This window comes from Mugil cephalus, chromosome 7, assembly GCF_022458985.1.
Source record: "Mugil cephalus isolate CIBA_MC_2020 chromosome 7, CIBA_Mcephalus_1.1, whole genome shotgun sequence".
Classification (NCBI taxonomy): Eukaryota; Metazoa; Chordata; class Actinopteri; order Mugiliformes; family Mugilidae; genus Mugil; species Mugil cephalus.
The window spans coordinates 22,373,941-22,397,884 of NC_061776.1; the positions used below are offsets into that span (position 1 = coordinate 22,373,941).

Genomic DNA, 23,944 nt, shown 5'->3' on the forward strand with positions numbered 1-23,944 from the left:
GGCTTGTTAAAAACCCACAGGGCTAATCCTGTCATCAGCGAGAACGCAAAAGGAAAGAAAGCTAGAAAGCAAGAGGATAGTCCGTTGCTCGGGAAAATACTGTAGTTGCACGTGAAAACCTCTATAAACTCTGTAATTCCACTGGAGGAAGTCCAGGCCACTACTGGTGGTTATGATCGACCTGTGAGTGTGAGAATAAAAATAACATTCGAATAGTCCAAATATCTACCACATGCCCTACGTAGGAATGGAGTGACTCTGCGCAGTGGTATGTCCGGGAAAGCTACGGGTTAATTTAAGACTAGAAGCAAAACCTGTTGCCAATTAGGAGCAGTGAGCGCCACATGTGGGCTAGACGTAGCTATCTCCAGAAGGGGCAAAGGGGGCAGAAACCGCAATGTGCGCAATGGAGACAAGTCGAGCGACTGTACAACCACTTGTCTAAGTCCAATTGGAAGTTACAGGTATGCGCAGTTTCTAAGCGGATTTTTTATTTTTTTGTCTCAAAGGAATGATCAAAAGGATTCCGCAAGACTGAATCGATGCGCGAAGGGGCCTCCATTCATACGTGGCCTGTTTACATTTTTACTGTTGAGGTTTGCAACATGGCACGGCTCTTTGCGATACTTTTAATTTTTGTCACAACTGTACTCGGCAGCGCATCTGAGGTCTGCCGGGGGACGCGCTGCTTCTCCGGCCAGGATTGGAACAGACAGTGCGTCGGCGCACACTGCCAGGGGCGCACGGAGACACCCGCGTCCCGGCGGCCGTTCCACAACACTGCGCACTCCAGGCAGGGACACGTCTATAACAGCCACCAGCAGGATGCTCATTTCAATCAGCAGCAAGCCAAGAGCTCACCATTAGCACCGTTCACCGTTTTCCAGTCCCAGCACGCAGGCTTTACGCAGCCATCCACGGGCACGGATGGCATCAGGAGGACGAACCCGAGGACCATCACGGCAGAGGTGTTTCACCCCGGCTGCGCCGGTGGGAGCTGTCCGACGACAGTCTCTCATCACCCCACGAATGATGACAGTGCAACGCGGGACTGCAAAGGCATTGGATGTAAACTGCCCCTTCGGATGCGCCAGAGGCACAAACCTTGTGTAGGAGAAGGCTGCGGTACACACGGAGGAGACGACGGGAGAGGAGACTCTTCACCAGTTCATGTGACGGACAGAGCAGCACAATTTCTGGATGAGCTCCCAGACTTTGGGTCGGAACGCGGAGCATCGATACAGCTGACATGTGACATGAAACCAGGTCGGTATCACCTGCCACTGATTAGAATATTTAAAGATAGCTGAACTAAACTTCACAAGCAATAAATGCTGTATAACCCACAACAGTGGCAATAGTTTCTTTCTTTCTTTCTTTTCCAGGTACTAATGAGGTTCCCTCAGAGGACGCTCTTGTGCTGCAGCTACAGCTGTCCAAGAGCCAAGACAGGCTAGTTGAGGCCCTCAGGGGCCAGCAGAACGAGGTTAAGGAGCTGCAGAGGCTACTCAGTGAGCAGCAGAGGACGCTGGTCAACCAGCAGAGAGAAATACTGGAGCAGCAGAGCAGGATGTATGAGCAGATGGAGCAGGTAAGCCTGCTGTGATGATGAGGAAGAAGACTTAAACAGCTTTTTAACACAGAAAGCTAAAAGAAAGGATATATCATGGCCCAGATAACTGGGAATATTCACACGTTAGTGGTCGTGGATTTTGCATTTCGGCCTCTGATTCAAGAAACACTGAAAGACACGGAAATCTCCTTATCTGCAGAAGTTATATTTTGCTGACCGCCGACCTTGTCTGAAATCAATTCCATATGTGGATCAGAGGAAGAGAGTGGTCTGCACCACAAATGAAATCATAGCACTTATTCAGAGCTGACTAATATAGTTTATATAATGTATTTAGATCACAAGTCATGGTGATAGTTACTATGCTGGCATTAGAATTGTTGGTACCATGACATATTTTGTTTTTCTTCTTCCAGGTGAAAGCTCAGTACACCATGTTGATGGACAGCGTCAAACAAACATCTTTCCAGAACCTCCAGGGGGAGCTGGACAGTCACATGGAAACCCTGAGTGGGCAGGTTAGAACCCACCAGGCACAGCAGGCTCTCTCTTTGCACAAGGTGGACATGGAGGCCAGTGTGATGGAGGTGAGCCACACGTTGAACCACCAGTCACGTGAATTTAAGACACTGCAGTTCGATCAGAGATGATAAAATGAAATCTAATCAGTTTATGTTGAGTTAATGTTGTGTTTGCTCCCATCAGGTTGGCCGATCTCTGCTGGCCTGTGGCACCTGCGGTGCTGAGGAGTACTGTAGCTTCACTAGCGGCCATCCTCGCTGTGAGAAGTGCACCATTTGTCCCGCGGGTTTCTTCCTGGTCGCCCAGTGCTCAGTCCACGCAGACAGGATCTGCCAGGTCAGAGGAAGTATTCATTTCTCATTATACCACAAACAACAAATCATGACACTTTGCATTACAGAATCAGTGGGTTGAAAACTTGAAGGTTAAAATAAATTTCCTGTTTGCCATCACAGGACAGAGATGAATGTCTCGAAATATCCGATCTGTGTGGAGATCAGCAGAAGTGTCTCAACACTCCAGGTACTGTTACTTATTGTCGACTTTTACCGTTGTTGTGTGATAAAGCTTTGCCGCTTTTATCACAAGTTTCCTTCTTGACTTACTGAATATTTCCAGACATAATAAATATTTTGAAACCACTCTGCCGCTATATCACCAGGTGGATTCAGGTGCCAAGATATGACAGAGCGAGATGTCAAGTCAGGGATGTGCGGGCACAGCTACTTCTACAACTCGGTTATGGATGAGTGTCAGGCCTGCAACGAGTGTGATGGAGAACCCGTGGCTTCGCCTTGTACCTTCACCTCAGACACCGTCTGCACTGGCCCCGCTGCTGCTGCTGACAGCGTCCTCTCTCTGTCCTGGGCTGGAGATGTGAGCCTGCAGGTGTCAAAAGGCCACATCTTGGCTCATGCCTTCCCCAGTGTGCAGCTACACATCCAAGGAAGAGGTGATGGCGGTCTGGTGTCCGCTGAGGATGGACACCTGGTGCTGAGGCAGCACGGTCTGGTGTGGCTGGATGAGAATCTGGCGGTGAGCCACGGCTGCCGCAGCTTCATCCAGGTGTGTCTGCGCATGAACAACACAGATGGCTCTGAAAGTCGTGACCTCAGTGGCGTTCGGGTGGAACAGCGGGAGGAGAGGTCTCTTCAAAGTGTCAGCATCAGTGCGGTGGCGGAGGTCGCCCCGGGTCACATCATGTCCCTCTTCCTCCGGAGCGCCAGTCATCACTGTAACCAAACCAGTGAAGGCCTGCAGCTGTACGACTCCGCTGCACCTATGCTCAGCCTCCTCTGGATCTCTCATGACACTGGGGCAGTTGCCATGACAGCGCAGGCGATGGTCTCCGCACACTACCACACAAACTATCGCCCGGTCTTCCGCACCACGTCCTCCTCTGACCCTTATGTTGTGGGGCTGACTCATGATGGCCGAGGGATCCGTTTTGCGGAGAGTGGCACAGTGCGTTTTGTGTTCCAGCAGGCCCTCTACTCTATGGGCCAGGCATGTGTGAGTGATGGATTCCAGATTTTGGCGTATCTCAACCACAACGGAACCAGCGCAGAGCTGTTCCGTGCATTCAAACCAGGCGTCCACTATCGGGACACATCCATATCTCTGTCTGGAGCAACTAAAGTTGGTCCTGGGGACACACTGGGATTTGAGATCCTCTCTCCTGCTCAATGCAATGTCCGCTTCTTTGGTGATGAAACAGGCATCAGCATTCTCAGTTTGGTTTGGGTCCCCGCTGCCATTTCTTCCTCTCTTTCTGCCTCTGTGGCTCACACCGGCCTTCCGTCAGGAGCAGTTCGAAACAAGCCGCTGTTCTTCCACCAGACCAGCCCCCAGGTGTCCCAGATAGGACTGCTGGTCAAAGGGTCCGCCGACCAGAGACGAGATTTTGTCTTCAGGGAGAGTGGCACAGCCAGTTTGGCTCTGGACCTTAAACTCATTCACTCCTGCAGCTTGGTCAAGGTGACTCTGCTCAGGCGAAGTGAGTCAGAGGGGTCAGAAAGAGGCCGTGAGGTACAGGGACCTCGGCCTGTTGTCGTGGCCCAGCAGGTGGCTGGCCAGATGCCTGAAGGCAGCCACTGGGCCAGTGTGAGTCTGAGGGCGTCTTTCCAGGTTCACAACAGCACTGCAGTTTTCTTCACTTTGGACTGTGTTCGAGGACGGGTCAACCAGATCAGCCACCAAACAGGAAGTGGGGTGTCAGTGCTCTGGGTGGCAGCGTGATAAAAGAAACCTCAGCTTTGTTGAGCCTTTCTGTGTTTCAGAGTAAAGACCATGACGCCATTTAAAAGATTAAAAGAGGAATAGTTTGAACTTTTGGAAACTACATTTTAACCTAACCTTGTCGCTAATTATATTTACCAAATATGCTTACTAAAAACTATAAAAGACAGAAACTAACACATATGTCTTTCTGTGTAATCTATAGATAAAGTGTGCAATGTGAGATTTTCTGCAAGCTGTTTGCCACTGCTGCCAGTCTTTGTGCTAAGCTAACAGTCTTCTGATGTTAATTTTTGACTGGCAGATAAGAGTAATGTTCTCCTTAATACATATCTCCGCGAGCTGCTTAACTTTCTTTCTTTCTTTCTTTCTTTCTTTCTTTCTTTCTTTCTTTCTTTCTTTCTTTCTTTCTTTCTTTCTTTCTTTCTTTCTTTCATTTTTATTAGGTGCTAAAATATTGACTGTGGAGTATTTTAAAATGTAGCATTATGCAGCAATCATATTTAAAAAGTCATTATATGTAATTCAAGTATTGGTGATGACAGTTCTTAATGGGTGTATTTACATCAGGTTTCTGCTCTCTTTATGTTCCAAAATTCCATGTTTTTTCCCTTTCGGTGTTTTATTTATGTAAATCTGTTCCTCTGTTGACACCAAAAGACTTTTGGAGCATTCTGGTTGTGACTACGGCGTTTTCTGCTGCTGGTTTTCATTCCTGAGAGTGTTTTTTAAGAGCATGTGTTTCATGTTAGGCACCATTTCTAATGTGAGTATCCACTGCATGCCTTGTTTAATGACCACTTTGTGCATCTTATTGTGTAGAATTTTTGAGGGCTGGTAGAAATTAAACTGCTATTTTAACATCTTACATAGTAACCACAATTAAACTGTAATAAAGTGTATATTTGATGTTTTCTAGTAAATGCAATAAAAATATATTTGTTTTACCAGACATTTTGCTGTAATTGCTGAATAAGGACTCAGCGTAACATTGATGTTGTACAACCAAATAAAAATCTTAAAATGACACACAACTTGTAGTTGTGTATGTTAGCTAATGTTAGCAAACAAGCACAAATTTTGCTGAAGGGTCAGTTCCAATACTGCATTTAAACTCAACTAGGAAGTTGTGTACACATAATGCTTGGTTGCCTGTGGAAAGTGAGAAAACACAGCAGCTAAGCAACTGGTGCTGCCAAGGGAACTAACAGTTAGCAACGACTAACAACGACTGGGTAAGCTAATGAAGGTAATGTAAAGCTACAATGAAAGTTTAAGTTTGGGAATATCAACAACTTAAAGGGGGACGTTCGTATGGACATGGGTATTCCTCATGAACATTGTAAAAACAAGCCAATTTAAAGGTATCATAAGCTGGTGCTAACCAGTAGCTTCGCTAATGTTAGGAAACAAATTCAGAGAGATTTTGCTCTGTTAATGAGTCATTTTTACTATCTTTAAGACTATTATCTGCTATATCCCCACTGTGGGATGAATTAAAGGATTATCTTAATTGTTATTACTATTCCAATTTAACAACCGCAGTTATTACAGTGTGTTATCATTTACACCCAAAGTTATTGGGACACAGCTGTTAGTAGCTTACTTGTTTACAATTAAAAAGAATCACTACACATTAACCAAACTCTCACTTCTGTCATGGCATCCCTCTTTCCAAATCCCCCACAGCGTTAATACATGAATTGATTAGGGATAATCTTACACAAACTAATCTGTAGGCCTCAGTCACAGACTGAATCATGCTTGCTCTTGGTAGAGGCTGCCAGGTGTTTGCTATTACACATCAAAGAGCAGAGGTACTTTATCATAAATTTAAACAGGTTAAATTATATTAGCCGGGTAGTTAACCTCTTAATGGCCTTCCTACTCTCTTCCACCACGGCTCCTCAGTCCCGGAGAGCTGCACTGCTTTGGCACAAGATCAAAAAGCACATTACGATCCTGGGCATATGTTCTATGAAAACCGGTGGACCATTTGATGTTATTATTTCAGTCTTTGAAGTCATGACCCCCAGGTTAGTGTGTAGATTATTCAGTATATCAGGACTCTCTGAGGGGATTAGTGCTCTTAATATGCAGGTTTGTGTCTTGAAGGAGTTTCAAGCTCCTCTAAGTCTCTCGCTCAACATGTCTTGAGCTGAATACGCATAAAGCACATGGAGCACAGTTCATGAACGTAAACTCAATACCATGCACAGCCTTTGTTAGAAGCCTTGACAGGAGACCAAAGACAATAACCAGACGTGAGTTGACTAGCATAAGAAGGAGAGAGCATGTCTTGAGACAAATTAAAACCACCTCTAGGTGGATGGGGGGCTGGCTGAATGAGTTATGGCGTTCTAAGGAAGATAAATGCTTAAGGAAAAAGGTCAGCGCCCCACAGTATAGACAGCAGTGCTCTGTCTGCCACGACTGTTTGACCAAGCACGTTAGCAGTGGTGGGTAATACAGAGCAGATGTAGGAAAAACAAGTATGTGTCAGTGTGTATGGATATGGATACGTCATGGCCTGGTACGTGTGTTTGCATGGAGAGATTATTAAATACGTTTTTCATCCTGAAATGGAATTCAGTCAAATTAAATAATGTTTCTTTTGTGATTTTGTAGTTAATTAAGTTAATTTATAGTCGGGCATCACATTGACGGTGTAGGTAAAACATAGGGGGTTACACTGTTGAAAGCGCCTGTTCACTGTTATTTAGGTCACTAACACCAACACCAAAGTTCCTTTTATTTATATTTTAGATTCAGCCTCACTCCACCACCAGGTTCCTGACAGCTGTTTATTTGCCTTAAGTAAGAGATTATTTGACTTATCTTGCAGTGGAGCTGCTGCACCACCTACAGTACAATCTACAGATCCTTACAGACTTACAGATCCTTACATTGATATAGAACCCGTGTCCACATATGCACAGAACCTGAACCTCCGTCTTAATCTTAAGACGTAGCAGCCATGTGTGGTGCACACATACCTCTCAGCCAGAGGAGCAGAGGGGCTGAGATTCAGAGTGTAGTATGAGGTGAATGATAAGGTGGACTCCATATGGTGCACAGACTGCAGCCAAACAGGTAGCCAGAATGTACAGAAAGCAGGTGTACTCTAAACTCTCCCCTCCACAGTGCACCAACGCCGAGCAATGAGAGAAATAGTAAGCGGGGAGACGCTGGAGAATAATAAGCTGGAAGAAAAATGTTTTGAGAAAGAAACCAAACTGAAGGAAAGACAGAGCGATAACGGCTGCTCTTGTGTCAGTGCATCTGGAAGCAGTTCTCACAAATTTTCTTCTTTACTCTCCACTTTTACCTCACCCACAGGCGTCCCACACTTTCCGTGCTCCAGAGTGTGTCAAAATGTTTTTGGGCAGATGCCGCAGAAGCCAGTTTATGTGAAAGTTCAGACCATCGATCGCCAACGCAAGCATTATGAAATAGAAAGTCTTAAAATGTAACATTTGCTCATCGATAAGTTATTATAAGTTTTCTTGTTAAAGCATTATAATATTCTGAGTTTTATTCTAGACATTAGAAAATGAAATTTAAAATGTGATTTACCAAAAAACAAACCAGCATCTAGAGGTGGTGCAACACTGACCTCTAAAGGAAATAAAGAGAATAACAACACATTTTGGTGCAGGTAATTTATTACATCATAAACATGGCCACCACATTTTAAAAGGCATAACATCAGGTTAACAATAATCTAGTGTTTAATTAATTAACTAACTAATCAATTTACTCTGTAAACAGTATATGGTAATACTTTATATTAATGTCATATTATGTCATTTTACAATAAATATGGTCTGGACACAGTATCACACCGATTAGCCATTGTTAATGATTGCACTTCAGGGGTCACGCCACAAAATCCGGTCTTGCTCAGTATAATGTTAATCACCTGACAATAAAAAGGATGAATATTGTCTAATAATATAGGTGAGAACAAGGCAGTTTGTGTGCTGTGGTTGAGAGATCATGAACAATTAAAAATCCCACAGTTAGGGATGTGACTACAAAAAAGCAAGCAGTGTGTACTTAAACCATTTGAACCGTTGGTACCAGGGTAAGAACGCTACTGGTTTCCTAATGTATTCAGATGTGAGAGGTCAAACGTGACAATTCGGCACTTGTGTGTTGCAGCAGAAAGTAAATTGCATCACTCTAATTTTATGAAAGGCATCTTTCAGGCAAATAGTGTTGGAGTTGACAGATGATGAATGAGACACATCACAAGAAGCTGAGTTTATTACACTGAGCAACGGTTTTGGAAGAAGACTGAACAAATGGCGAACTATGAAAAGATTACAAAGTAGCTAGTCGTATCGGTTTGGATAAATATGTGAGCACGATGCTCAGCTGCATGAGTTCCATATAAGATCAATATAATGCTGCCATAATGCCACCACTGTATACTGGACAATTACTGTGAGGAAGTTCCAGTTGTTGGTAAATGTGTGTATCCAAAGACTATAAAGTTTAACATGTGCCAACAGTATAATATTGAGTTTTGGTCCATGCTGCAGAGAGAACTGACTGTCTCTAAGAGTAAGAAAGAGAAGGAAATGGATGTAAGTAGAACGACGGTGAATGAGGGAAACTGGTAAAAGGAAGAATGAGAAGGGAGGACAGGCTGTGTCATATTATGTCACCCTTAAGTAAGGCCAGTAGCAGGAATGTGTAAAATGTTTCAGTGCAGGATCTCGATGAGGAGGCGTTTGAAGTCTCCGCCGCACTCGGAATCCAGAGCCTCTTTCAGGGTCACGTCGTACTTCTCCAGGTACATGTCCTTCACCGTCTCCAGGTCAATCTGCGGTGTGTCACCACAACATCCTGTTTATTTTTTGTGTTAAAACTGACATGCTGCAAAATACCTTTGGAAATCCCTGCTTCCATCTGGTGTTTTTTAAGAGAACAATTATTCCCTGGGCTCTGCATACACACACACACACACACACACACACACACACACACACACACACACACACACACACACACGCACACACACACGCACACACTTGCCTCAGAGCGGCCCACGATGATGCGAATGAGTGTGTCCTCATCGGTGCCCACTCCCTTCATAGCAGCGTTGAGGCGCCGGGCAAAATAAAGCTGTGGGTTCTTAGCACACCTTACTGAAAATGAAGGATTATTACATTTACTATAATTAGGCAAAAGAACACACAACAGATATGATATTTAACTGACTTGAACTCCTAATGTTTGTACCCAGAGTAATGTAGCAGTCCTTCAGAGTCCCTGTTGCCTCGGCATCAATAGTGTCCAAAATGTCGGTTCCTGAGAGCTGCAACAAAACAGGTTCAAACATCAATAATTAGAGGGTTTTAATTGAGAGAGAGAGAGAGAAAAAATAGAAGTACTGTGCAATTCAACACATACCGACTCATAGATCTTAAAAGTGGCCTGAAGCTGCAGGTAGTTCCTGTGAGTCAGGATGTATGTGAAGGTCGACTCATCCGTGCCAAACCTGCCTTCCCCTGCCTGATGAGCGCGCACAGAGGAAACAAAACCCACACACTAAATTAATTAATACACATAAAACACTACACACTTACATATACTGTAATATCAGTAATATCAGTAATATGAACACAGTAATATGAACACATTTCTATGACCAGTCTCTCATCCCTAGAAAGGCTTACTCCATGCAGTCTGGCTACGGACCCGTCGCATGAAAAATAACTCAAGAGAGTTGGCTCACTGCTGCCAGGACAGGGAATGTGGAGGTAGTCACTTCAGATCCAGTATTTATTTGGATGCAGTGACAGCAGCCCCTGAAATGTCCTCTGTAGCAAGGACACATCTAGAGGGGAATTGTTATTAAGTAGAAGCAACAGTGGAGCTGGTGGGGCCCTAACTCCTAGAAGGAGTGCTGTTTACCATGTTCACCGTCTGCATTTAGTGACTTGGCATTCTGACATTTGCTAATTACACAAATTACACAAATAAAAATGTGTTGAGCAATGGACCGACTAACCAGCAGATTTCTATGTAATCCTGTTCTCACATGCTTAAGCATCTAAATCTAGGATCGGATAACACTGCATCAGTATCATTTAAAGGGCAAACTGGAACAAGGCCTTTGGTTTTAATGCCGTACACAGCACAGGCCTTATCTGAGACCTCAGCGCACCTCAAACAAAGAAGTAGCATCTTGTTCGGCTAAGGCCTCATCCACCTCGTAGCCCTCGTCCCTGCCCGCCTGCAGAGAAAGATACAGGACAGAGATATGGGTGGGACACAGTGGAGAGGACAGAACGTGAGGGAAGAGACTTTGTGAGCAGAGAAAGGCTAAAGAGGGTGGATTACAAAAAATAATATCAAGCATTTCATAGAACAACAATCATCTGCTCCACATTAGAGTGTAATATTTAAAGTGGAGTGGCACTGCTGTAAAACATGAGTCACTCTGTGTTTGTCCTTACTTTTATTATTTGGGGTCAAGGAAGGAAAAGAGAAGGGAAGGAGAAAAGGGTGGAGGCACTCAGAGAGCCGAGGATATAGCGTGCCAAACAATCTGATGAATGTCCTAGTAGGCGATTCAGAGTATAGAGAGAAAACTTCGCAAGCCTTTTTCTCTGACAGAAAGTGCACTTGTACTTCGGTCTCTTCAGTTGTTTTTGTCACCTGCAGCAGTGATATGAGCAGGTTCCTCACATCTCCACTGGTATCACCCTCAATATCTGTCTCCAGGTCACGCTCATGCACTGTAAAGCAACAGTTACAGTTGGTTACTAATCTGGCAACTGTAAAATCTTCCCACAAACCAACGTACAATATCTCTGTTGACATTCGTGCAAGGCAATACTGTATAAGGACCAAATCAGATCAGACAGGAAAATACAAGTCACTTCACCCTTATAACTACAATAATTTCACTGTTCCATGAGCTGGTTTCAGAGGCCACACTTTCCATTTTAGGAGGAACATCAGACTGGTGTGACTCAGCTTTAGAGGAAACTTACCCTGGGCATAAGCCTCCTTGTAGCTCAAGATGTCCTGTTGGTAGAATAAAGAGGAGGTTCAGCTGAACATGTGACAACAGAGGAACAGAGTGACATCGGGAATCAAAGGTGATCATTGCTCAATCTGTAAAGACGCTTTTTTAGCTCCAAATCACAAGCTGAGACATTTTTTACTTATTAGGTTTCATTATCAACGTTAAAAACAATTAATCCAATTGAAATTGTCACAGGAAGGACTCAAAGCTGTTTTTTGTTGCAAGGTACAAAATATATAACATTTTCTTCACAGAACTGCATTAACAGAGCTTATTAAAATAAATATGTCATACTGCCTTTATTGACTTTGTTAATTACAAGTTATTCTAACAAATCAAGCAAACAAATCTTATGTCTGTATTATCTGAATTAAGTATCTTTTTCTGAAAGAGGATGAAAAGAGAAAAGCACTGGAGCTCAAAGCTGTTAATCTGAACGGCACAGACCTCATTCGTAGCCGTGCACAAGATCTCGACCAGCACGGCTTCGTCTGTGCCCGCCCCCTTCATGGCCTTTCTCAGCTCCTTGGCAAAGTAAACATGAGGAGGGTCCAGCATGGCCACGGTGGCATTCTCAAAGCTACCTGTCAGCTCCTTCTTCAACACCTCCTCCAGCTCCTTAACCAACACACAAGGGCAACCCTCATCATCTATGGTTACGGCCTCTCTCTTTGTCTTTCTGTGTGTCAGGGTGAACAGAGATACTCACATCATCGTACTTTTCAAAGTAGGCCCGTTTGATTTCCACGCGCTGAGCTGCCGAACGATTGGCCAGGATTTGGATGATGGCGTCCTCGTCTGTGCCTGGACAACACGCAGCAATACAAACGCAACATCTATCAAATACAGTCTGTGCACATTTTGATACTACTTTTTGATAATCTAAAATAAATACCGATACACAATATCTTACAGCGACATGTATCTTGTGATTTACTTAGATTTTATTGTATATACTGTCTTATTTATATTACTGTATAAAGGTCTTTTATTCTTGTTTCTTTTTATATGTAAATCTCTTTTTGTATTTCTATTTACTGAGGCAGCTGTGACAAACCCAGTTTCTCTCCAAGGTTAAATAAAGTATTTCTGACTCTGATAACACTGGTCAATGTTATCTATATAATGGACCAGTGTATTTATAACATTAAACAATAGACAGGCGTGTAGACTGTCATAAAACACTGCTATCAGCACCTCAAATGTTTGACAAGCTAAACTATCATTTCACGAGAATGTTTAACACAAGGAGTATGAAAACTAAAGTCCCACGTAGTCACTTACCCAAACCCTTGCACGCTTTCCGAATGGCTTTGATATCGGCTGTAACATCAAAGTCCTCGTATGGGACGATGGTGGGCTGGAGGATAAACAAGAGTCAGAGTAACTTAATGCAACATGACACTGCTGTACATGCGAGGCAACTAAAAACAATGTGAAATTCAACTAGTGCAAGGATTTACAATGTGCTCACTAAATATGATGTATTTTCAAAGCTACAATTAGGATGCTTTCCACGGTAACAGATTACAGGGCGAGCCCCTGGGAAGGATTTGTCATGTGCATAGGCCACAGTCTCCTGCAGGAAAAGGGTGCAGCCTGTGTGTGATGCTGAGTCATGGGGCAGCAGCAGCAGCAGCAGCAGTCAGCCTGAGCCTCCTCTCCTCGCCCACCCCCATTTTAACACAATGCGGCCTTATTGATTTCATTTCTTACATTTTTTCCTCTCGCTGCTGTTGCCTCCTCGGCCTGGTATGACACACGTCATCTCTCACAACAACAAGTCTTGTTTTCATCTCTCATAATAAAGCTGTAGTCCTCCTTTGGACTCTGCCTGTGTCACTGACACCACACTATGAGCCTTTTTTCTTTTGATTTATCATCATTGCTGTTATTTTTTAATAATCTTCCATCTAACATCACTGCAAACTTCCCGTCGCCTTATCTGCGCCCTCGGATTAATTGAACGCAGTTACTTTATTGCACTTTCTTGGAGTTAATGTTATTCTACCCGCAGGAGTTTTAGAATCTAACTTACCTGCACGTTGCCCATATTCTTCACACCGCTGTTCCCAGCTATGAAGTGACGAATTGCGGCCGTGTGTGGATGCTGTGCTGCTGTGTAGTTGATGCGACGCTGTCAAACAGGAGGAACTCTTCCTGCGGGGACGCTACCCTGTCTGGTGCTGCAGGGGTGACGTCACAGCCGCCCATTGATTTCACTGGGTGCTGGAGGAGGTGCTGGTGTAGTCACCGGTTAGACCGCTTTCATCCAAGTGTTAGCTCTACTTCTGAGCAAACGTGTAAGTTAATCCATGTGTGCAAACACTGCAGCTCCACGCAGCATCAATTATCAAACTGACATAGGCACAGGACATCCTGCCTGTCCTAAATATGACGCATCATCGCGCAGTTAAAGTCCACCTAAAACAATGCAAAGTCACTACAATTAACTTCATCAGCACCCTTCATCAGTAGCTATACCCTAATGCACTAATATGCAGCAACAATAACGGACAAAAAACTAAAAAGGACAACCTGTAGTAGTAGAAGTAGCAGCAGGATGGATCAGAGTCGGTTCGTGCATTATTTACATTATATGAGTATCATTATTGATGCATAAACTTTTAAGAATAATTTTAATGTTGTGGCCTTTAACATTCTAATGTCACCAAGATATACCACCAGGTAGTAGATATGTATTTTATATATATATATATTTGTGTGATTGCACTTGTGTACCTCTGTGACTCCTATGATCAACAACTTTCATTCTCCACATGGTGGCAGTGTTGTGCCAATTGAACCGGAAAGAATTTAGAGAAAGTTGAAACGAATCCACTTGCTGTAGAAGTCTAGCAGACAAGGGATAGAAAACAGAAATTTTAGTTTGTACTGAAAAATAATAATAAAAAAATATTATGCTGATAACTCACTTAATTAGAGCTGGAGTTGTGTATTTTATTATCCATTACAATCTAAGCAATGCTGGAGAAAAGCTGTTTTCATTTTTGACAGGCTGTGGCAGGCGATCCAGAATCTGTCTATGGTTTGAAAGGCTGAAATGAACTGAAAATCATTAAACTTGGGGTTTTATATAAATATTTAATCCAGAACTGAGAACAGAGTATTTACTTTATGTACATGCAACACAATATGAACGATATAAATAATCCCATGTGGATGCTACAGCAATTTGCAACATTTCGGAAGCAGCACTACAGAGTATAACAAGCATAAAATACATGACATTCCACTTCAAACAGTGTCATCTGATAGAAAAAGAAGCTCGTGAACATAAGCAATCATGTTTATTTATGAAGCCTTTCATTTTCTTGATGTTCTTTCCAGGGATACCCACAGGAAGTTCCGTCCTATAACGCACAATGAATATATCGATAGCTGCATTACCACAGCAGGAACTTTCTCCAGGGACTAGGAACCTTTGGAGAAACTCTAATTTAAGTCCCTGGAGAATTATTTTAAAATGTCCCACTATTGGTACTTTTCAATAATACAAGAGATTTGGTGGTTACCAGTGCCGAACATTTGTGATTGGTTAAGAGCTTGCAGCATTTTATTTGACAGTCAGCATTTTATTTCATTTGTCAGTATCAAATTGCAGTTTTACTAAATGACCCCATATACAAAGCAGTAAATTTCATCCATGCTTACTGTTGTTGCAGTCTTACAAAAATGTCTGTCTGCCTCTTTACATGACTTTACTGTTGTTGTATTGTCTTCTGGATTACCGCCACCTGCAGGACTGGAGTGTAGTAACTTTTTCACACGCCGTAATTTTTTTTTTTCTGAAAATACTTGGGTGCTTAGACCAAGGTGGAAACACAGACAAGTCTGAAGAAAACTTTTACTTCCTTTATAGAAGTTCCTGGTACTAAAAGTCCTAGGAACCTTCCACATGGTCCCATCCCACCTTTCGTATTCTTTTAATAACATATGCAATGATTTTTCAATGCTTGAAGGTGAATTTTAGTGGTCCCTGTGCACACACAACCAACCATAATAAAACTGAAGTGACTATTGTGTGTGACTGCATTGCATTAGGTGTCAGTGGTGGTCACAGGACAGAAAGGCTGACTGTTGTTGTTGGAGATGAAAGCTGAGATGTTAAATTACTCATATTCTGTCAGCAAGAAAAAGGCAAAAAAAAAAAAAGCTTTGGTCATGCATACTTGTGGTTAGAGCAATTGAAAATGTGCAAAGATTTGAAGGAAGGCGCATACAGATGTATAATGCAGCTAAGTATGAGAGGGAAACAGTGGATTATTCACATCATCCACCCTTCTCGGGGCTCGGTTTTGGTCCTTGAAAGACTTCATCACAATTTCAATGTATGTGCAGATACCACAGCCCATGATGCAAGACTGTCCTTTTTAACCACAGGGGAAAGGAATATGGAAACAGTTGATGAATGTAGATGTCATGGATATTTCAGTACGTCTCAACTGCCACTGCAAGACATTTGACATATGTGTGTACATTATTGATAGCAATGCACCTCATTTCAGAATCATCATGTGGTACATAAAGAAACAAATACCACAGGCAACAACATCAAAAGTTCCACTGTCATATTTGAGTAAAAGTTGACCAATAAACATTTAGTTGTTGGATGCTTGACGGCCACATGCAATGGCTTTTTTTTTTTAGTTTTTTTTTTTTTTTTTTAGTTTTTAGTAAAACACATGATACTGAATATGGAGACCTTTTACTAAAACATACAGTTTTCCCTTATTAGTTTTCACTATTCCCATGTTTCTCTAATATAACAGATCATCTCCGTGTCATGAATTATGTATTTGGCCTAAAGATAAGGCATCGCAGTTGTGTCTGGGGCTTTGGTCCTGCTTCTCAGAGCTCACTGTTTTTTTTTTCCTTAGGTCTTTTATTTCTTTTAGCATCTGATGCAGTCTCCACTGGCTTGCTGCGTAACGTAGGCTATCATCAGCGTAAAATCGCATGCCTAAAAATTCACTGTGTTTTTGAGTGAATGATTGTCAGATCTGCTGGTAAACACAGGTATGACTCTTTTTAAAATGTATTTCACATACTCGAACGTGATTAACATACAAATTATGTAACTCTGCCAAATATGCAAGCAAAAGTGCTGACAAAAATGACTTAGAGGTTGCGTTCACTGCAATGTAACGATGAGATGTTTGCTGTTTAGCAAATTGTCACATCCAGATTGCATCTGTGGACAAATGTTCCTTCCCTCACAATATCTCTCTAACTAAGGTGACCCAGAGAAAACTCTTTTTGAATGCAACGAAAAATCTTTATCATTCCTTTGCTGTGTTCTCTGCGCAGTCAGTCTGTGAATACAAAACAATGCAAACCAGTCATCATGCCCTCTCTCCAGAGTCTTTCTCCGGAAAGTCCCAGGGGCAAACATCAACCATCTTTGCCCCACTCGTGACCACAGGTTTGTAACCACCACTCAAAGAGCCCTCTTTCTTCTTCTCTGGTGATTTTCTAGTCTGAGCCGAGCTGGTGTGTGAGTGCTCAGTCTCCCGGGAGAAAACCTCCGCCCTCCTGATCTCCATCAACTCTGGGTCTCTTGTTGAGCTCCTCCGCCGCTCAGAATGCGTCCCGCTGCATTCTGATGACTGGCTGACCCGCCTCCTCTCTGATGGCGGCTTGCTGGAGGAGCTCCGCCTTTCTCTGCTTTTCTCCCTCCCTTTCTCCTTCTCGGCTCTGTGGTTGGACGAGCAGGAGCCTTTCCGTTTCTTCTTGTGCGTGGTGGGACTGCTGCAGCTCTTCTCCTTGGGTGAAGGGGGACTGTTGTAGTCCCATGGGCAGATTTCAACCATTAGAGACGGAGGCTGTAAAAGGCTCCCTGTGGACTTGGAGTGGTCTGAGTGGAGCCCTTTGGGTTTCCCATCAGTGGGTGTGACACTTTTCTTACGCCTGATTCTGTCTGGAGAGATGGAATCCGAATCTCCTCCCAGCATGGGCTGCTCTTCGAACTCCCAGGGGCACACATCTGGCTTGAGAGGGAGAGGCGACCTGGGCGGCCGAGATTTCCGTGATTCCCTCCCATCATCCCTTTCTCCTGACTTATCTTTGGAGCGGCGTCTGTTTGAAGGTGACTGTCCTGTTTTTTGCCTCTGTTGGGACCGACTTCCTTTGCTGATTCCAGAGCTGCTGCTGCCTCTCCGGCCTGTCGTGGTTTCTCCAGGAGCGATGGAAACATGCTTCTGGGTCTTCGACTCAGAGGGAGTCTGAGGTTCTTCCAGCTCCCAGGGACAAACCTCAGATACATCATAAAGATTCCTCCCAGTCTCAGAGCAAATAGATGGCTGGCTGCCACTCACCTATAATAATCAAACAAAACACATATTTAAACCACTTAATCACTATATAAGCTACAAAGGGTAGCTATTAAGAAATCCTAAAAAAGATTCCCTAAAAATCCTGTGTTCAGGCCACACTGGTGGAGATGACTTGTAGTATGTAACTTAATCGTGTATTGAGCAACAATGTTATATTAGCAATGGATCAAGAACTGAGAATTATGTGAACACAGTCAATGGTAACAAGGCCCCAGAATTACCACCTGACTTTGGACTGTTTCTCTTTATGGCCTTGGAGGGCTTTACATTTTATTTTTCCAGTCATTACTATTTCACTTTCACCACTCTCATTATTTTTTTTAACAAAGGGTCCTAAATAAAACACTGCATGCAGAGTTATTGACTAGCTGATAAAATAGTGTAGAATAATCAGCTGTTTCCCTCAGACTAAAAGGGAATGCTGGACTTATGTTTATCTGAAAGCCACAGACAGGACAGTGAAGGAATCCTATTATTGTTGTGTGTCTGCTGTACGTTTTTCCATTGGTCACTTTCAGATACCTCTTCTGTTGTATCTCAATTGAATTGAGAAATTCATTTAGCAAGGTGATCCAACCTTTTCTGCTCATTGGTTCTCAAAACCAAATGACACATCTACTCACACTCACACACTAAAACGAGTTTGGATATGTAACTCTAAGATATTATCTTTGTGATTATATGGGCAGATACTTGGATACATGTTATATACTGAGTAGTAAAAGACATATATTAAGGAAATATAATAATGGGTTATTTCAGCATTGACTTCCACAATAATGTGTCAGGCACTTTGTGTTACTGATGTCATTATGTACAGGAGTACCTGTTGTTTCATTATCCCCATCTTCATGGGTGTCTTGGAGTACTCTACTGACTGGCTGATGATCATCTTGGGGTAATGCTCTGGTGTCTCATCCACCTCTGACAGCATTCTCCCCTCCTGTCCCTTCAGGCCCTTCTTACTGGCGTCCTCCACACTTTGAGTCTTGTTGGCAAGTCCTGGCATCTTCTCCTTGGCACTTGCAATCACGCTCAGAGACTTCTGCATGATGGAGGTCCGGAGGTGCACAGGCTTCTTCTCGTGCATTAAGTTATGAGCGCTGGCTGATTTCCAAAACAGTGGCACAGATTCAGTGGATTCAGCCGGTTCCAGTCTCGGTGGAGTTGCTGTGGGTTCTAGCTGTTTCTTGGCATGTCTCCGGCCGATGAGAGATCCCAGTAGAGAACCTTCCCCACCGCCTCCTACAGGAGTCATTTTGTCCCCTGTAGCTGAGCCAGGTTGACTTCCAGCTTCTTCTTCCTGGTCACAAACATGATCATAGCTGAGCGACTTCTTCAAGCCCATGACTTTGTTCTTCAGGGAGTCGTCTCGAGGTTTTCCTGAGAGAATATTTATCAAGAGATTAGTGTCAAAGTAGAACAAATTTAAAAATATTGCTAGAGACAGACATAATTAAACACAAGTCAAGTGCTGTGTTTGTCATTTAGTTAGTCTGCCACTTTTTTTCCAGACAGAAATGTCTCATCAACTATTGAACGGATTACCGGCTCAGAGGAAACACACATTTTTAGTCGTTGGAAGATGAATCCTAATGATTTTGACAATGTTCCAACTTTTCTAGCCTCACCATGAGGTTGACTTTTGTAGTTTTGGGTGAAATGTCTTGACAATTTGAATAACATTTTTGTTATGCACTCATTTATAAAAACTTAGGACTTTGCATTACAGTCAACAAAGTCAAGAGATTAATTTGCCCAAACACCTACAAAACTAGTGTTGTAGTGATAATTAAGATATGCTAGCATGCTAACACTCTACACTAAAGCCCTGTTTAGACTTTGCATTTACATCTCTGACCACATTTGGAGGTGTTCTGAGTCACATCCAGCATCTAACTCATAGTCACTGACAAGTTAGAAAGAAACAGTGAATGTGGTGGAAATAACTAAATCATTGATGGCAGATTCATTTTATCTGCCTCTCTTTCATAATGCATGCCACACTGCCGTAGTGTACTTGGCACTTGAGTAGGACTGAGTTTATTAATGTTATTAGCATGTGTGATGTCCCTGCCATGACAAGTCTAAATGTCTGCTGGGAACAGGGTCTACGTATCAGTCCTATAGTCCTCATATTACAGTAGTATACAGCTGATATTCCCATTTTGTCCAAACCAATCCGTCGTTTAAATGTAGAGTCAGGAATGTAACCATTTTATACTGACAGACTTGTCGGCTCTACAAATATTCCCCTCTGAGACTGACTAATGGGCTTCACTTCAGAAAGTGAAATTCAGTGATAGTCTGTCTTCATCCCCACGCTGACCAGATTAGAGTGATTGATTGAGCGCTGACTACAGTCAGAGAGAGAGCTGGAACCTGGGGCTCCTACCGTGGTGGCTCGGCTCAAAGTTGTTTTTCCTCAAAGTGCTTCGGTTGCTGCCGTGTTCGCTGCCGTCATCGCGGCTGCACTGGCGGTGCAGGTGCATGGTCTCTGGGATCTCTGTTATCCGTCTCATCAGGGAGCGACCCAGGCCTTTCTTGGAGTTGCGCTTCTTTTGAAGGTGAGGGTTGTTGGCCAGCATCTTCTTTCGTTTGTAGACCTCAAGCTGGGCGTACAGCTTCTTCAACTCATCCTTAAATAGGGATGTATTTATGTTTTATTACAAGAGATGTCTTGCAAGTAGAAAGCACCAACATACATTATAATGCTCTTGTTTGGCTTAGACAAAACTCTTGACATGTTATACAGCTAGAATGTGTATTTAAGTAGAGCAAGTGTACCATGAAAACAGTCGCTTTTAAACCAAACGTTATTTTCCCTTGTGTCGTGTTACTGGTACTATCTTAAGGAAATAACAGGAATACGCAGTATTTATATCTGGCCATAATTCTGAATGCTACTTCACCCGGATATCCTCAGGGTCCAAGCTGTGCTCGCTCCAGGCTGAGGTGATGCTGTTGTTGAGGTAGGAGCCAGATCTTCCCATATCCAGCTCCTCCTCATAGGCCTCAGTGGCAATGTCATCCCTGGCCTGAGTCCCTTTGGACAGAAACTAAAACAGATGGAGAGCAATGTTAAAGAATCGCATCACTAAGTACATAAGAAGAGGAAGAAAACATGCACATATGGACTTTTTCCTCTGACCTATAGATTGCCTCACATCATATTTGTTTTCATGATCGATTTATTCTGCCCAAAAATATATAATAAACTGTAGCATATGGAAAAATGTACACAGATTTATGTTATTAATTCAGTGTTATCGATGGCTGCAGTCAATGATTACCACCAAATTGTGTCTTAGTCCAATTTGCAATCCAAGTTCTCTTTAGTGAAATCGATCGTTATGTGTTGACTGCTGCAGGTCAAATCCAGTGATGTCAACAAGTCTAACTTTCCCAACTTCCAGCAAGTTTCCTCTACCAGACAGACAGAAAAATCTTTACAAGCTTCATGTTTTCACACACAAGAAAATTCATCTTCTGCTTGCAAAGAATGCTACGACAGCTGCGAGCACTGCAGTACTACTTTATATTAATTAAGATTCAACTTTTCCTCCAGTTGATTATTACTTTAATTCCATGCGACATGTATAACACATTTTGATGTTTGGTGTTCAGTGTTTGCAGGCACCGGTCCCCTCCTCATTTGGATTTTTAAGTACAGAGAGAAGTACAGAACAAGGGATGAGTTAAGGTTGCGTCATTGCAACAAGGACTACATAGTCAAATTATTTATAACTTTGTTTAAACAAGAAGTCTGTGGACATAGAAGGACCAAATATTTAGCCCGGTTTCAGGAACAGACGCTGCACGAGATTGATTTCCTCCCATTGTGCTTAATTATCCCTCAGTACTCGACTGACTTGCGCCGAGGTGCCTAATTAAGAAAGACTGAAAGAACAGACAGTGTTGATGGTGTGTTGCACTTCTCACACAGCAGGAGAATTAAATGCTTTCCACCAGACTTGAGAGTTCGCACATAAAGACACACGCGGGAGTGCTTAGCTAAATTACAGTAACCACTAATGCGGTTTGATTGAGTTTAAGGTAATGGTAGCGTTACCGTGCCTGGCTACATCTGTGCGTGTCTCAGATTGCTAATATCCAGCTGAATTTAAGATGATTAATGGAGCGTAATGTATACAAAGCAGTCCTTCAAGAGCAAAGTTAGAGCCTGTACTTAAATTCTGGGCAACACATTTGGAGCACAGCAAATGGCTTTCAGCCCAGACAAATTATTCACAGCAGAATCACACAAAAGGGAAATTAAATTGGCCAACCTTAAAATCTACCCTGTGCTCAATGAAGTTGTTAGAGTCTATTATCAGTTTAAGTTCTCTCTCTTCACTCCCCAACACATGGACGCTCACTCCCGGTGTGCTCAAGGGGAAAATGAAAGAGAGACGTTGAGTTTCTGAATTGAATAATCTAGGTGAGCATAGTTACTTTTTTATACAGCGTAGGATCGCAAACTGTCCGAGGTGTGAATTGCCTCTGGCCCAGTGCCTGCTGGGATATCCTCTGCCTCAATGACACTCGACTACAGGATAAGCAGTTCAAGTTAATGGATATTCATAAACAGGTTATTCATTAAATCAACAAATCAACAGATCACTATCTTTAAAAGTCTTTGTATGTAGACATCTCTGTATGTTTTTAGTTTGCAATACAATAAAATATACTTACTTCGTACCTATTTTACAAAGATCTTCCAAAGAAGCTTGATCAATAACCCCTAAAAATAGAAACTCCTGATAATAACCCTCACATCCAGAGTATCGGAGGTGATTTAGGACTGTAGGAGCTTTGGATGCACTCCTACTGCTCCATGCGTGCTCACTACTGTCTTGCGTACTGATTAAACACAGAGGACAAATGAATGCGTGTGTATATGAATGTGATAAGTCTTATGTACACACATGAAAAAGAAGAGCTCACCAAAGAGCCCGTTACTGTTAATAATACATTTAGTCAGAGCAGAATAAAAGAACAATAGTTCAAATGGCTGCAAAAGAACCAAAGAACACCAACAAGCTGCAGGATCAGAGTCCAGCAGCATCTGGGCCCACCAGACCTCAAAATAAAAGTGAGTTCAGTGGAAAAAGAACAATCCGCTTTTGAAAGACAAATATATATTTCAAAATTATTTACAAAAAAGTTCCTTGAGACGGATGAAAAAAAATAAAAATTAGAGCTTCTTTGTAAGTCCCATCTTCCGAAGCTCTACAGAACGCTCACAGAAGACAGATATTAAGATTTTACAAAGCAAGGAGCAGCACCCCCACTGTGAAACATGGAGGAGGTTCAGATGTGTTATGTCTTGAATCTGTGCGCGGCACAATGAAAAGAGAAGATTGTTAAGGCGCCTGGAGCAAAACATACCATCCAGTATCAGAGAAATGCAGTGAAGAGGAGTTCAGCTGAAAATGCAAAAGCACCTTGAAATGGTCCGAACGGACGGCACAGAGTACGTAGTTATTCACACGCTGCTCATTAACATTCAGCTAACGCGCCTACTATATTTTCTCTGATCAAAATTCCCGATGCACATTTAATTTTAAAGTAATGTGTCATTTGTGATAAATCCGGCTCATTACAGTTTTTTTCTCTTATCCTTTTGTGGATTATAAATCACCAGAGCAAAAAAAAAAAAAAAAGTGAGTTTGGTGATATACAGGATGGAAGTATTTACCTTAGGAATGAGCAGCAGGCCCAGAGTCACAGTCACAGTCAGATGAGTGTGAGCAAAGAACAACATGAGCATCCAGTCTGGGTGCAGCCCCGGCACCAGAGAGAACCTGCAGGAAAACATCAACATTTCCTTTAGAAATGTGTGTGTGTGTGTGTGTGTGTGTGTGTGTGTGTGTGTGTGTGTGTGTGTGTGTGTGCGTGTGTGTGTGTGTGAAATGTGCTCCAACGCACAAGCAAACACAAACATTAAAAGCAGCCGTTAGTGATCCTCTGGACACGGACAACAGAATTAAAGGCACTGCAACTCCGAGGCAATCCCTGCACGCCTTAAAAGCTAACTGCAAACACAGGGTTGAAAGCAAAACTGTGTTACAGAAGAAGCTGTTTACTTGAACCAATGGCCTCTTTTTGAAAAGCAATCTGGAAAGAGTCATTCAGTTCTTCATCTAAACTTGCTTGGAAGGCTTCGCTACACCTGAGCACGTAAGTGGTGGTGTTTTAAGATGTTTT

General features: G+C 42.8%; 3 protein-coding genes across 4 annotated transcripts in view; 1 reads left to right on the forward strand and 2 right to left on the reverse strand.

Annotated features, from left to right (window-relative positions):
• The first annotated feature begins 349 nt into the window (after positions 1–349).
• On the forward strand, positions 350–5,280 carry si:ch211-252f13.5. Its single transcript, XM_047590674.1, has 6 exons — positions 350–1,266; positions 1,386–1,591; positions 1,990–2,160; positions 2,279–2,431; positions 2,551–2,617; positions 2,757–5,280. The coding sequence occupies exons 1-6, from the start codon at positions 543–545 to the stop codon at positions 4,331–4,333; spliced, it is 2,898 nt and encodes a 965-aa protein (XP_047446630.1). The 5' UTR covers positions 350–542; the 3' UTR covers positions 4,334–5,280.
• Positions 5,281–7,980: 2,700 nt separating this feature from the next.
• Positions 7,981–13,577, reverse strand: anxa13l (annexin A13, like). 2 transcript variants are annotated; one of them, XM_047590480.1, is made up of 11 exons: positions 13,417–13,577; positions 12,663–12,738; positions 12,088–12,182; positions 11,826–11,993; positions 11,344–11,377; positions 11,006–11,085; positions 10,512–10,580; positions 9,755–9,856; positions 9,584–9,659; positions 9,377–9,489; positions 7,981–9,164 (listed from the first exon to the last, which is right to left on the reverse strand). In XM_047590480.1, the coding sequence occupies exons 1-11, from the start codon at positions 13,429–13,431 to the stop codon at positions 9,045–9,047; spliced, it is 948 nt and encodes a 315-aa protein (XP_047446436.1). In that variant the 5' UTR covers positions 13,432–13,577; the 3' UTR covers positions 7,981–9,044. The 2 variants fall into 2 exon arrangements, with proteins under 2 accessions (XP_047446436.1, XP_047446435.1); XM_047590479.1 differs by having other exon boundaries at positions 11,826–11,996.
• An 880-nt stretch (positions 13,578–14,457) lies between these two features.
• The window catches only part of LOC125011389 (probable G-protein coupled receptor 158), a 59,981-nt gene continuing 50,494 nt past the window's right edge, over positions 14,458–23,944 (reverse strand). The window contains exons 9-13 of the mRNA XM_047590584.1: positions 23,436–23,541; positions 20,647–20,793; positions 20,130–20,373; positions 18,561–19,117; positions 14,458–17,716 (exon numbers count right to left, since the gene is read on the reverse strand). Coding sequence (XP_047446540.1) covers positions 16,745–17,716; positions 18,561–19,117; positions 20,130–20,373; positions 20,647–20,793; positions 23,436–23,541 — 2,026 coding nt within the window. The 3' untranslated portion in view covers positions 14,458–16,744. The remainder of the gene's footprint in view (positions 17,717–18,560; positions 19,118–20,129; positions 20,374–20,646; positions 20,794–23,435; positions 23,542–23,944) is intronic.

Coding starts and splice junctions, on each gene's coding strand:
- si:ch211-252f13.5 (XM_047590674.1), top strand. CDS start 543: ATGCGCGAAGGGGCCTCCATTCATACGTGGCCTGTTTACATTTTTACT. Junction 2,161..2,278: donor TGGAGGCCAGTGTGATGGAG/GTGAGCCACACG, acceptor TGCTCCCATCAG/GTTGGCCGATCTCTGCTGGC. Junction 2,618..2,756: donor GAAGTGTCTCAACACTCCAG/GTACTGTTACTT, acceptor CTATATCACCAG/GTGGATTCAGGTGCCAAGAT.
- anxa13l (XM_047590479.1), bottom strand. Junction 9,490..9,583: donor GGACTGCTACATTACTCTGG/GTACAAACATTA, acceptor CTTCATTTTCAG/TAAGGTGTGCTAAGAACCCA. Junction 9,165..9,376: donor TCATCGTGGGCCGCTCTGAG/GCAAGTGTGTGC, acceptor GACACACCGCAG/ATTGACCTGGAGACGGTGAA.